This window comes from Protobothrops mucrosquamatus, unplaced genomic scaffold (genome assembly GCF_001527695.2).
Source record: "Protobothrops mucrosquamatus isolate PMUCROS unplaced genomic scaffold, P.Mucros_1.0 scaffold1551, whole genome shotgun sequence".
Classification (NCBI taxonomy): domain Eukaryota; kingdom Metazoa; phylum Chordata; class Lepidosauria; order Squamata; family Viperidae; genus Protobothrops; species Protobothrops mucrosquamatus.
Genome location: NW_015387720.1, coordinates 70052 through 83315, shown reverse-complemented (window position 1 = coordinate 83315; position 13264 = coordinate 70052). Strand labels below are relative to the sequence as shown.

Here is a 13264-nt window from a genome sequence, read left to right as displayed (position 1 = left end):
TTTTTTTTTAACCCCAAGTCTCTCATAAACATTACCAAATTTATTCACTTGCATTTTTGAACCAATGTGGATAACTGTGCTTTTCTTTTGCCTTTTCTGTTTCTGTTATTTTTTTTTAGCAAATTATATCCTTGAATTGCTCTATTCCAAACAAAGAAATCATCAAGTCTCAATTATACATACTACAACATATTTGCCTTCTTGTATTGAGAATTAAAGCTTCTTTGGTTTTCAATTCATCAGTTTCACATTTAATTTCACTGTTAGTACCCCAGTGAAATAAACTTTATATTAATTATATTATCATAAAAATTCTTACAAGCACAGTATGTTTTGCATCCTCAAATTTCTGATAGGTAGTAACAAGCAGGTTGACTAATTCACCCCCCAAAAAAGGAAGAAAGGATAGAAAGAAAAGATTTTAACCCCAGTCTATGCCTTTAAGCTGCTACCAATATCTTTATAGTGAAATTTACAGTAAGGATGTAGGGGAAGCCAAATAAACAAACAGATTAATTTCCATGACTATATGAGGAAGTGGAAGCAATGAAACTTCAAGAAAAAATTAACAGGGTAATGATTCTAAGGAAAAAGATTTCCTGCAAAGACTACTCCTGGAAAGTTTGTATTTTAAACAAATTGAATAAGAGAAGTAGTCTTTTAAACAATGCCAGGAAAAATGTTTTCCCTAGAAATGGGCAAGTACCTTTTAAAATGTATTGGTCATTAATAATTACCTTTGCATTGATGACAGAGAGTGCTAAACACAATTGTATAACCTCACTGTTATATTTTGTTGGAAAATTTGTCTCATGCCAAACAAGTGTATGGATATTGATGGTGTAAAGCAGGGGTCCCCAAGCCCCAGTCCGTGGACCAGTACCAGGCCATGGCATGCCAGCAACCGGTCCGCACAAACAAGCAAAGCCCCATCCGTGAGATGCAGGCAGCACACAAAACCATGCACCCTCTGGTCCACGGAAAAACCTCTCTCCACGGAACCAGTCCCTGGTGCCCAAAAGGTTGGGGACCTCTGTCTTATGGTCTTGGATAATTATCTTCTGGTCTCCACCCTTCCCTTCAACGATGCGGCACCCTAGAGGAAGCAGGTTGCTTGGATCTTTTCAATCTGTGTTCAGGCCCGGATATGGGATCGAGATGGCATTGGTTTTTGTCTTGCTGTTCTATGTCAGGACCTAAATCGGGATAGTGCAGCTCTCCTTATCCTCAGCAGTTTTCAATATTATTGCACATGACATCGTATGGAATTTTCTGGGGAGTTGGGGACTGATTTCCACTCCTTCCTTTGTCACAATTTCATTCTGTTTTAGTCAGGGGAGAGAGGTTAAGCTAGTATTCCCTCACCTACAAGAGTCATTCCTTTTTAAGCTATACAAAACCCCTGGGAGGTCATTCAACAGTATACTGATGATATCCAACTGTAGATTGCTATCTTGGTTTGTGGGAGAAATCCTACTGATATGGTATTCCAATGCATGGAAGCTGAGAGGGTCTGGATGGCAGAGAACAGACTCAAAAGAGAACCCAAGCAAAGCAGTTGTTTTTACACTGGAGTTCTCTTTTGGTACCACTGTTATTCCTAGACAACAGGCATTATGCATGCAGGAACAGGTTCATGATTGGGGATTCTTCAGAGCTTACAGCTCCTGCTTGAATATTGCCTATTTCATCCTTACATAATGCAAGAGGACCTAGCAACAGTATCTCATCACCTATACTACTCAGTCCCATATATAAGTTCTTGACTTGCAACCATTTAGTGACTGTTCAAAATTACAAAGGCACTGGGAAAAAATGGCTTATTACAACTGTTGCAGCATTCCCAATTGGTAACATGATCAAAATTCTGATGCCTGCCACTGGCGTGTATTTATGACAGCTGCAGTGTCCTGGGGTCATGTGATCCCTTTTTGTGATCTTCTGATAAGCAAAGTCAATGGGGAAAAGCCAGATTCATTTAACAACAGTGCTACTAACAACTGATTCACTTAAGCAAGTGTGGCAAGGAAGGCTGTAAAATGGGGCAAAATTCACTTAACTGTTTTGTTTAGCAATGGAAATTTCAGGCTTAATTGTGGTCATAAATCGAGGTCTACTTGTAGTACTCCCATGAGCTTCACATAGGTCTGCCTTTGAAACCGACTCCAGAATTACAGGTAACTCTATAATACGATATATTATATCCTGTTTCAAGGGCAATTTAAAGGTCCAATTTTAACCTATAAAAAGCCTTCATAGCTTGCCACCTGGATACTTACAGGTCTCTTTCCCTTCTTCATTCTTGTAGTCCTACATTTCTGGGATGCCAGGAGAGCTGAAGCCAGAAGACACTGCTTCTTTGAAGCACAAAAATGCTATAGAACGGACTCCCATTAAGCTCAGACTGCCTGCCCCACTTGTAGCTTTTAGGAAGATGTTAAAAACAATCCTTTTTTTTTTGAATACCCTATTTTTTCTTCTTACTTTTTTTTCAAACTTACTTTTTTGCTTGTTTGTTTTTACTGTACCATTGTAACAGCTGAGAGTCGTGTGATTTTAGTAGAATAAAAATTGAATAAATAAATGATACACCTGTATTATATATTTCCAAAGTAATATATGCATTTACCTTCCAGAAGCTATAGTTCCCCAAAAGGCAGAGTCAAGAAACTCCAAATTAAATTAATTACTACTTAAAATTATTTGCCTATAAACAAAGCATCCCCTTTACAACATTCCTATCTATAACCATTCTCTAATATGTAATGCTTCTTCACACCCAGAAAACATTGTACATACTATATAGTTCCTACTTACTCCTTTATTCCAGCAGAAACAGCAAAATAATTTCAAAAGGATGTGTTGGGGAAAGAGGAAGTATAACTCTCAGGAAGAGAAAGAGTGGAACAAAACTGCAGGCATGTAAGGTAAGGCTAGGAGAAAAAATAACTAGGCAAGGAAGGAAAGAAACAAAAAACCCTCCCTCTAGATATATAAAAAAAAGTTAAATTCTCAAGCAGTGGCTAATTGAACTTGGCAGCTATTTATATCATGCTAATTCTTTGTTTTCAACTGTTTCTTTTCTTATCGGCACACTGACCAATTATTTGACATAAAAAATCATGGCAAATAAAATTGTAAAACTAAATTTATAACTGTACTATTAAAGTCTCTTGCATCCTATAAATACCACAGTAGAGATTTCATATGACATTGTTCATTCAAAACAGATAGATTTATATAGTACCACGATTAGTAGCTTTATTCTCTGTGAATTTAAATAATCTCCTGCTTTAAAAAAATCTCAGTAGGTGGTAATCACCACATTTTATGGTAACAACTTGGTTAATTTAATTGTCCTACAATACAACAAGTAATTGGAAATTATCAGGCTTCATATAACCTATAAAGGCTTTGCTACATACACTATGTCAGTTTGTTGTGCGTATATGTAATTATTTATATATACATACTTTAAAGTTACTTCTAAGGAACTTTGAAGCACTACTCCTTGTTGAAAGTTAATAATTATACAGTCCTAAAGGAATCTGAAACAAATACACATGTAGTGCACCCGTAACGGAAACCTTCAATTGCCACGGTCTGTTATTTAGTAAAATGTTATCATTATGTCTATAACAGTATCAAAGCAATGTCAGTGATACTTAAGGTAAATAATATGAATGTCTCAGAGACTGTGGTTAAATTAAGGGCAGTCATTAGAATTACACACACATCTGGAATGAAGCTAGACTTATTTATTTTTATATAGTAAGGATTATTACAATTTTGTCTAGACAATAGACAAAGATTTCGGTCACAAATAGTTAAGGACAATTTTCCTAATCATATGTGGGCAACAACCCATGTCTTCCTCACATCCTTTCATTTGGCAGGATATGTCGTAAGGAATAATGAAACTTTCCTAATCTCCTACATGATCAAGAGCAGCATTATTTCAGGAATGAGGGAGAAATTATGGCAACTGTTTAGACTGAGTCTCCTACACAGACTGCTTGTGAATCTCTTAAACCTACCCACTACCCAACAAACTAATTTTATTTTATAATTTATTTAAGTTGCCTGTTTCTTTCCCTAAGTGTTTGCATCATTTACAAAACAATACAAATAACTTAGGCATAGTATTACAATACATATGCAGATGAATTATATTTTATCTGTGAGCAGAATATAGATTCTTTTTTTCTCTTGAAGGAAAATGTTACAATTAGCCTAGAAAAAAAAATGTTGGGATAACTACACTTACATAAGCCAGCAGTTATCATTACGTGTATCACACAGTATATAAACTGAGAGACAAAATATAGCTTGTGGTCCAGGATAGTTTAGATGGCACCCAGGCCTTCAAATGATTATTGGAAGTTGTTCAAAGTTCTGGACTCTTCCCTAAACTGTCTGCATTGCTTTATTTTTGCAGCTCCCTGTCACACTCTCCTTCCCCAACACGCACCTGACTCTTCAGCAAACCATAATCCACACATGAAAAGAGGGAGGAGCAGGATATGGGCAGCAAAGAGAAATGTTTTCAATCAACCCGAAAGAACCTCCGACAGCTGCCCACCTATATAGCCAATTAAATGCCAGTTAATTCTTGAACAGAAAGTTCAATAAGGAATAGTACATTTTAAGCCCCGCTGCCTTTTTATCTGCCCAAAAAGAACTGGGAGGAAAGCAAGAAAAGCCAAACATAGCTGACTCTGTGGATTTTGTATTGGGGGTTGATGAATGTGAATGTAGACATAGGTGACTGCTTCAGCCCTAGAGCCTATCCCACTGACAACCAACTTAGATCAATTCTAGAATTCAGTAAAATTCTATTACTTTTTCCTCCTTTCTCTATTTCTATCTCTATATCTCTCTCTGTGTGTATTTTTAAGAGTGTGTAATTGGATATGTTTCCCTGGTACTTCTTTCCTAGAATTGTTTAAAATAAATCAAGGAAACACCCGGATCGCCTTTCTTTTCTCTCTCTCCCCAAAAACGAGAGGGTTTTTTTCTGCCATTCATAAACTGGCAATCCAGCCCACATGTTCAGTAACACATTTTCCAAGTAGCTGAATGGCAAATGAGATTTTAGGATCGGTAGGAAGGGATAGGAAGCAGTCCAGATTAGTTTTGCTCTAGCCATGTTGGTCCCCCTCTAAGGTTCTTGGACTCACTGAACACTAGCTGGTTGGTTCTATCCTTAGTTTATAGTACATCAGCTTCTCGATAACAAATGTACACACACTTATCAAAATAGAGTCAAGATAACCTTTCCTCAGATGATGTCAGATGATGTCTGAATTCAATAACCAACCGTCCACACTATATCCAAGGAGAATCAACATGTGTATAAAAGCTAGGATGTTTATATAATCATGGACCATCTACTGAGAGAGAAAGTCTCAGGAGAATGCTAACGGACAAAGATATTAATATCCTCTGAATAAATATTTATACTACGTACAACTAGTATTCTATTCAGCCAATATTTTTCATTTTCAAACTCGGAGCCAGTACAGTGTAGCAATTAAAGGAGGGGAGTGGGCTAGGAGTGGGGAAACATACACGCTGGTCCTTTCTTAGGCATGGACAGCTGGCTGTCTAGGCTAAGAGGAAGTCACTTCCTCTCAGCCTAAACAGTCAACAGTCTGAATGCCCTATCATGTACTGATAGTTTCCCTATAAGAAACTGAGACACAGGCAAAATACAAGACAAGCCAACTCTGTAACCAAGTGTAACACTTCTATTAAAAATAATATTCATATATTCCCTGACCTGGTATATTCTAAACGGGATGTAGCGAAATCCATTCTCTTCTGCGGGATACTCCATGAGTTTCCGGTTTATAGCCCAAAACTGTTCGAATTTATCTGAAAATAAACAGCAATTACTAGGATTAAGAAAAACAACAGCAAAACTGCAAACAACTATATACAGATATGAACAACCTGACTACACTGTTATAGTTTCATTTATTTCACATTACATCCAGTGGTGGGATTCAAATATGTGAACAACCGGTTCTCTGTGTGGGTGCCACTTCCGGAAGTCCATTCTGGGCCTGGGCAACAAAAAATTAGCTACCGGTTCTGCAGAACTGGCTAAATCCCACCACTGATAACATCCATATTCTTATGGAAGGATCATATTGAATTTTTTAGGATGAATTATTTTTCAGCAATCAAATACTGTATATTAAAGTATATTAAGACCAGTTAGAAAACCAGAGACTTTTTCATAAATAAGTTTAATATGGTGGTCCTAGTCTATTGCTGCAGATAAAATATGTAAATGATCACACACTTCAAAATAAGTTGATTGGGATCAATTTACTTATTGAATAGCTAGTTAATATGCTACTTTTTGTGATATCATATTTGCATTAAGATGTACATATTTGTTTTTCTATTTGGATAGGAAAGTGAGAAATAAAAAGAAAGTTTGGGAGCGCAAAATTGCTTCGGTTTCCACCGTTGACAACCTGCTTGAAGCTCACTCAGAGCTCCTAGAAGTTTGCCAACAGATGAAGGGGCAGGCAAGGCAGTTATCCCAATCTTTGTGTCTCCCCAGTACCAGGGAGCCAAAGCTCCTGGCCAGCAAATCTCATGGGAGGCAAGTTTACAGTGCCATTGTTTATACTTTTTGGTGAGAAACTTTAGCTTTTATGTGTTGGGGAGGTAGGTGGGATCCCACCCTCTTACAACACTTTTGCACTCATGAAATGAAGGTTTTCTACAACCGGCAGTTTCAGGACATGTTCTAGGCAGAGGAGAAGCAGCTTAGAGTGGAAACACTATAGGCAATCTAATCAATGAAACAATCTCATCAAATTGTGGAAAGAGTCTTATCCTGAAGCACCAGCCCAAAGTAGACTGAGGTCACCTAAAGCAGTGTTTCTCAACCTTGACAATTTTAAGGCATGTGGACTTCAACTCCCAGAATTCCACAGCCAGCAACACTGGCTGTGGAATTCTAGGAGTTGAAGTCCACATGCCTTAAAATTGTCAAGGTTGAGAAACACTGACCTAAAGAGTTTCACTGAGACAAGATAGATTGCCTCTTCATTAAAAAAAATGAGACTAATTGTCTCCATGGCCTGAATCATTTTTGATAAATAAACCTAAGTTACATCATACAGACCTATTGATTTGTTCAATAACATTTCCAGACATGTCCACATTTTGTAGATAGCTAAGAATTAAAGATTAGACCTCATGAGTATTGGCCTCCTAATCGTGTAATGCTGTCATTTAAAACATTAGCTAATGTTATTTTACTATCATTCTGGCTTAATATTTTTCCAGGCACTGTAAAGTTTTATAATTGAACTTTTAAAAACATCAGGTCTAAATAAGTGTTTAAATATGAATTTGCCCAAAACCTATCTAAAGTGGAAAAAAAAAGCTGTGTGGGGTAATGCTGAATAGCATTTTTATTTTTATTTTTCTCTGATAGTTACATTCCCCCTACAAGAATGATTTCTACAAACAATATTTTTGGTAGGCAAAAAGAATCCCAGGGAACAAAATGCAGAGTGAAGCAATAGGCAACTGGAGCTAAGCCTCCATCTTACCACCCTTTATCCTTTTGCACTGCAATGTTATGGCTTTGACATACATTTACATTTTTAAAAACTTAAATACCAATCACCACATATCTGGTGCTGATCTTTCTAGTGATATAGGACCCATTTTATTATAAATCAAAAAATTTGATAATAGTGCCAGTTCAATTTATTGGTATCTTCTCTATTGGTATCAGTTTATTGATATCAGTTGAATGAGAAGAAATGCAATACAGCAAATTTCACTCAGATATAATTTCCAGAGAGCTTATTGCCAGGGAAATACAAAAAGGATTGAAGCTCTGTTTCACTATATAACCAGTTTGCTCAAGAGATACAAATAAAACACTTAAATAGGCAGTTTCAACAGAAATAAATATAATTCAGCACAGAATTTAGAATACATAGATGTAGTAGGTATTTCTATTATCAAGGGTGAAACTTTCTATATATTTCTCTCATCCTTTTGTTTTTAATGTCATCCACATTTCACTCTAACAGAACAGTAAATTAACAAAGTGATTATCATGAAGTGCTATTTCACTCTTCTTACATCAATCGTTGTAGTGTAAACTCCTACCATTTACATGAATTTCTCTACGAATTGAGAAAAATGGTAAAATAAAAAAGAATTTTAGAGGCTTCTTTGTGTCAAGCAAAGAGTTATACCAGAACATTTATAGGTAGAAAGACAAAGGCACAATGTTTCATAGAAAAAGCAACTTGCAGATGTATCATCAACCATCAGGCAGTTGTAACAACTGCTACTTTCTTTTCTTTTTTGTGGTCATGAATATTGTTTCACAGAGGAGTTTAACATCATCCCATATATAATGAAAGCCATACTGAAAGATGCCGCATGTATTTTAAAAAGTTATCTTGGTTTCGTAAGTTTTTTCTTATTTCTCTTTTACTAATGGCTCAAATACAAAATTAGCCTTTGAAAGTTTTCAAAATATTATCTGTCGGGTTCTACAGGTGCAGTTTTCAGTGACACACATTGAAACCTAATACAACCAACATTTTTAGGCAACCTCTTATCTTGGATTATCAAAACATTCTCCCAAACAAGCCAACCAACACTTCTGCTCCAAATCTTGAATGTCAAAAATCTTAAGAGAAACTGATTAAACAATGCTAGCAGTGAAACCCTAAATAGTTAAACTCACTTTTTAATTATTAATATTTTCAAGTGTCCTCTTTCCACACAGCATTTAAAAAACTAAACTACTCATGATTCTAACTATTCTAATACTGCTGAGATGAAAATAAATTAAATAATGCATGGTTGGATAGTCTTATATAAGACTACATAAGAAACAGTTTTATAAGAAACAGCACCCCTAGACCATTATCAAAAAAAACAGAACTATTGATTGATAAGGTCTCTCTCCTTACCCTGCTTTCATTGTTCCCTGTCCTCTGCAACCTGGTGTGACTTATTGTTGCTTCAAGCAATCAGTACTATCAGTTATTCTTACTCATGTCAGCAGCCCACCACCAAGTTACTGCAAACCACTCCAACTCCAGATAACAGAGATGAGTTGTTCAGATCACTGCAACACAAAACATTATATAGATAGTCCTCGACTTACGATCACAGTTGGGACCATAACTTCCATCGCTAAGCAAAACAGTCATCATGAGTCATCACATGACTGTGCACAATTTTACTACCTTTTTTGCTGTGGTTGTTAAGCAAATGCAGCTTCACCCATTGACTTTGTTTGTCAAAAGCCAACCAGAAAAGTTGCAAATGGAGATCGCATGACCCTGGGGAGGCTGCAACTTGTTGGTTGCTAAGTGCCCTAATTTTGATCATGTGACTGCAGGGACTCTGTGGTGGTCATGGAACCAATCAAAAGTCACTTTTTCCAGCACCAACTTAATTTCGAACAGTCACTAAGCAAATAATCGTAAGTCAAACACTACCTGTGTAGACTACTATAGTTAGCAACTATGCTGTAACTAGCCTGTCCTTCAACCTACTTCTGACTTTTTTTCTCCTCTTACTATTATCTCCTTTTTCTGGCACCAAGAGAAATTATCATAACTTGTATGGAGCCCAACTCAACGACTCTTAATAAATAAAGAACTGAATAAAGCTCTCAATTAAAAAAGAGATCCGCCCCCCTGTACCATATAATCTATTGTGCTTTGCGAGTTTGATTTTTACTAGATCTATCAACATTTCACTATCTGATTGGCATTTTAATATTACGGATCCAAAGTTAGTTTGCCATGATCTACCGCTTCTAAATCAAAAGATGACAAAGGATAGCAACTGTTAACCTGTGGATCAATTGTTATAAAATGATCTTAACAAACAAGATTGAATTATGTCTCAATAACTTATTAGGACGATTATACAATGTATACAGTATCTTACATTCCAATTTCTTGAATTCCTGAAGTACAAGTAGAAACTGGAAAAGCCTTACAATAATACTTTAGCCCAAAAGTTTATTAAATGACTGAATATACCATACTTCACTTAAAAGTGGCTCTTACCATTTTGCAGCCCCATCCAAAGTTGCTTATGATCCTTTTTTTGCATTTCATTGATTACTTGACTCTTATGCTTTAAGGCATCTGCTTCTTTTATGCAAGCCATGAAATGAGCTTCAATTACTTCCTTAGAGGAGCAATGCAGAAGATCTTTTTCTGGAAAGTTCTAAAAATATAACATTGTAATTCAAAATTCAAAAAAATACTCGAAAGTAGTTTAGAGGAGGAAAGGAAAGCAAAGAACATTACAGATAGCCCTCAACTTACAACCATTTGTTTAATGACTGTTGAAAGTTACAACGGCACTGGGGAAAAAATGACTTATGACAATTTTTCACACTGACAACTACTGAAGCATTTCCATGGTCACATAATCAAAATTTGGCCACTTAGCAACTGACATCTGTTTATGAAGGTTGCAATATCCTAGGGCCATTAAGTGATCATCTTCTGAAACCTTCTGACAATTGACCCAGAGGTGCTTTTTCCAAAAGGCAACTGGATTTTCTTGTTTGTTTGTTTGTATTTTGAAAATGTTTTCGCTTCTCTTCCAAGACGTTTCTTCAGATCTGAAGAATTGAACTGAAGAAGCTTCTTGAATGAGAAGCGAAACATTTTCAAAGAAAAAAAACACGAGAAAGACCAGTTGCCTTTTGGAAAAAGCATCTTTGGGACAACCATGACCTTGGTTGATTGAGTATCTACATAGACATTTTAACGTCTGACAAGCAAAGCCAGATTCACTTAACAACTGTGGCAAGAAATGTTGTGAAATGGGGCAAAACATACTTAACAACTGTCTGGTTTGTAAATGAAAATTTTGGGCAAAATAGTGGTCATAAGTCGAGGACTACCTCTATTAGGAAAGTGAACATTTGACAACACATCAAGACATAATATGTTTAATGAGGGAAAGATGTTGTACTTTACCAAACACAGCTCAGCAATAAACACACTGGATCATAGCAACTAGTTTCCAACAAGAAAGAATTATTAATAATCTATGCACTCATTGGTGAGCCAAATTTTAAAGTCGATATGCAGGACTATGGCTTATTATTGCTCGTAGTATATTAACCACATGTATCTATGTGGTACAGTGGTTAGAATGGAGTATTGCAGGCTAATTCTGCCTACAGCCTGGAGTTCGAGCCTGATGGGCTCAAGGTTGACTCAGCCTTCCATCCTTCCAAGGTCGGTAAAATGACGACCCAGATTGTTGGGGCAATATGCTGACATTGTAAACTGCTCAGAGAGTGCTGTAAAGCAGGGGTCACCGCCAGGCCTCAACCCATTGGGAACCAGACCACGCAAGCATTGGGTGAGCGGGCGAGCATGTGAAACTCCATTTGTGCAAGTAGTGGATGCACATGCGCCCGCTTGTGCAAAATCATTCCCTCTCCTATCTAACATTGCCACTCTCACCAGTCCGCAGAGCTGGAAAACTTGGGAACCACTGCTGTAAAGCCCTATGGAGCGGTATGTAAGTCTAAGTGCTATATTGCTTCTATTGCTATTGCTATTATGCATGAAAGTGGGTAGGCATTTTTTAACAGAAATGTCAATATTTCTACAGTTCTTTTCAGTCCCCCCCAATGATATTACAACTATATTTTTTAAACTGATAGATTGGAGAGTATTAAAACATACTACTCTGAAAACAAATAATAATATACAAGTCCTTTACTTGTTATCTGTTGATATTTACCATTTTCCTTTCATTCCAGAAATTAAGGCATAAATCCTGCTTCTAATATATCTTTTTGAAATATATATTAAAGAGATATATTGCTTATATACCTTAAAATGTACTGTGATATTCCATGGAAGGGTTGCATTTGAAGCATGAAGATCAAATAGTAAACCAATGGGATAGTGCCTAAAAAGCAGAGAGCAGGATAACAGTAATAATCTGCACTGCAAGAATTGTAACAGAACACTATGACTTGTTTTGTGGTGCCTAGAGCCCCTAACAATGATAAACAAATCAAACTTAGAACATTCATTTTATTTATTTAAAAATCCTCCTAAATTCTGAAACAATGAATGCTTAAACTCCATTTCCTTTGTAGTTATTATGTCATCACATTCCCCATCAGGCTATGCTCTGCTAGTGGGGAAAAAAACCTGCTAAAATGTGCAATTCCATCTCAAATAGATTAACAGTACAACACTTTGCATAAAGTTTTAAAACAAATAGCCTGCATTATAAGCTATTTAATGTTCCTTGTAGTCCAGTACATAATCATTGTGCAGAATGGAGTCATAATTTTGGAAATCAGTTACAGAAAAAGATCAAATAACATCCTAGTTACACCAAATACTTTCACAATGGTCCAAAGATCAAATGCTCACATATCTAGCATGATGGCTGCTGCCAGTGGTAGTTACCCTAATGATTCTGACAAAACAATTCTAACCAGGTCATTAGCCAAATTCATTTTAGCGATAAATGCTGAACTGCCTTCTAGCACAGTTTTGAGGAATTGGATGTTTCCGCTCTGATTTTCAACTGTTTATTATTTGCAAACTTGGAATTGTGCTTCATTTTTTATGGTTTATGACAATAATCCAGAATTAGAAAACATGATTTAAATTTACTGGTTTCCTAAATTCATCTTTCTCCAATTTGAGTCCCTCCGGTGATCTGATCTATATTTAACCATCAGCCATGCTAACTAGTTCTGGTAATAGCTGATAAACTCCTGACAGGATTCAGATTCAGAAAGTATACCTTAGTTTTGCATTTAAAATTAACCATTTTTTATCCAAATTGGCCATTCTGAAAAAGTGAGCTATCTGAAAAATGAAAAGAAGAATTTGCATGCTTTTCTCTGGTACACCAGAAATTCTATATTTACACATACTTTGACATTCCTGGTTTGATCCTTTTAATAAACAAAAGCCGGTTGAGCAGAAATGAAGGACCATATGCATCCTCACTATATAACCTACTTTCTGTTGTTTAGCTGGAAGTAAAATCCATTTGCTTAAATCAGATAAAGTGACATCGCTCTTACAGAAAATTAGGTACCGTATATTAATAAACTGCTAAGTAACCACAACTCCTCCCACACTATCATTTCCAAAGAGAAATATACCAACATTGTAGGCATAACAGAATTAAGCTGAATGACAGAGAGAAAATGAATTTGACAGATATCTCCAGATAAAAATTTAGTAAG

At 36.2% G+C, this 13264-nt stretch overlaps 1 protein-coding gene across 2 annotated transcripts in view; it reads right to left on the bottom strand.

Annotated features, from left to right (window-relative positions):
• Positions 1–13264, bottom strand: part of ATG5 (autophagy related 5) — a 37073-nt gene that overhangs the window by 9024 nt on the left and 14785 nt on the right. For both annotated transcript variants that reach the window (XM_015822397.1, XM_015822396.1), the window contains exons 4-6: positions 11880–11958; positions 10083–10245; positions 5783–5877 (exon numbers count right to left, since the gene is read on the bottom strand). In XM_015822397.1, coding sequence (XP_015677883.1) covers positions 5783–5877; positions 10083–10245; positions 11880–11958 — 337 coding nt within the window. The remainder of the gene's footprint in view (positions 1–5782; positions 5878–10082; positions 10246–11879; positions 11959–13264) is intronic.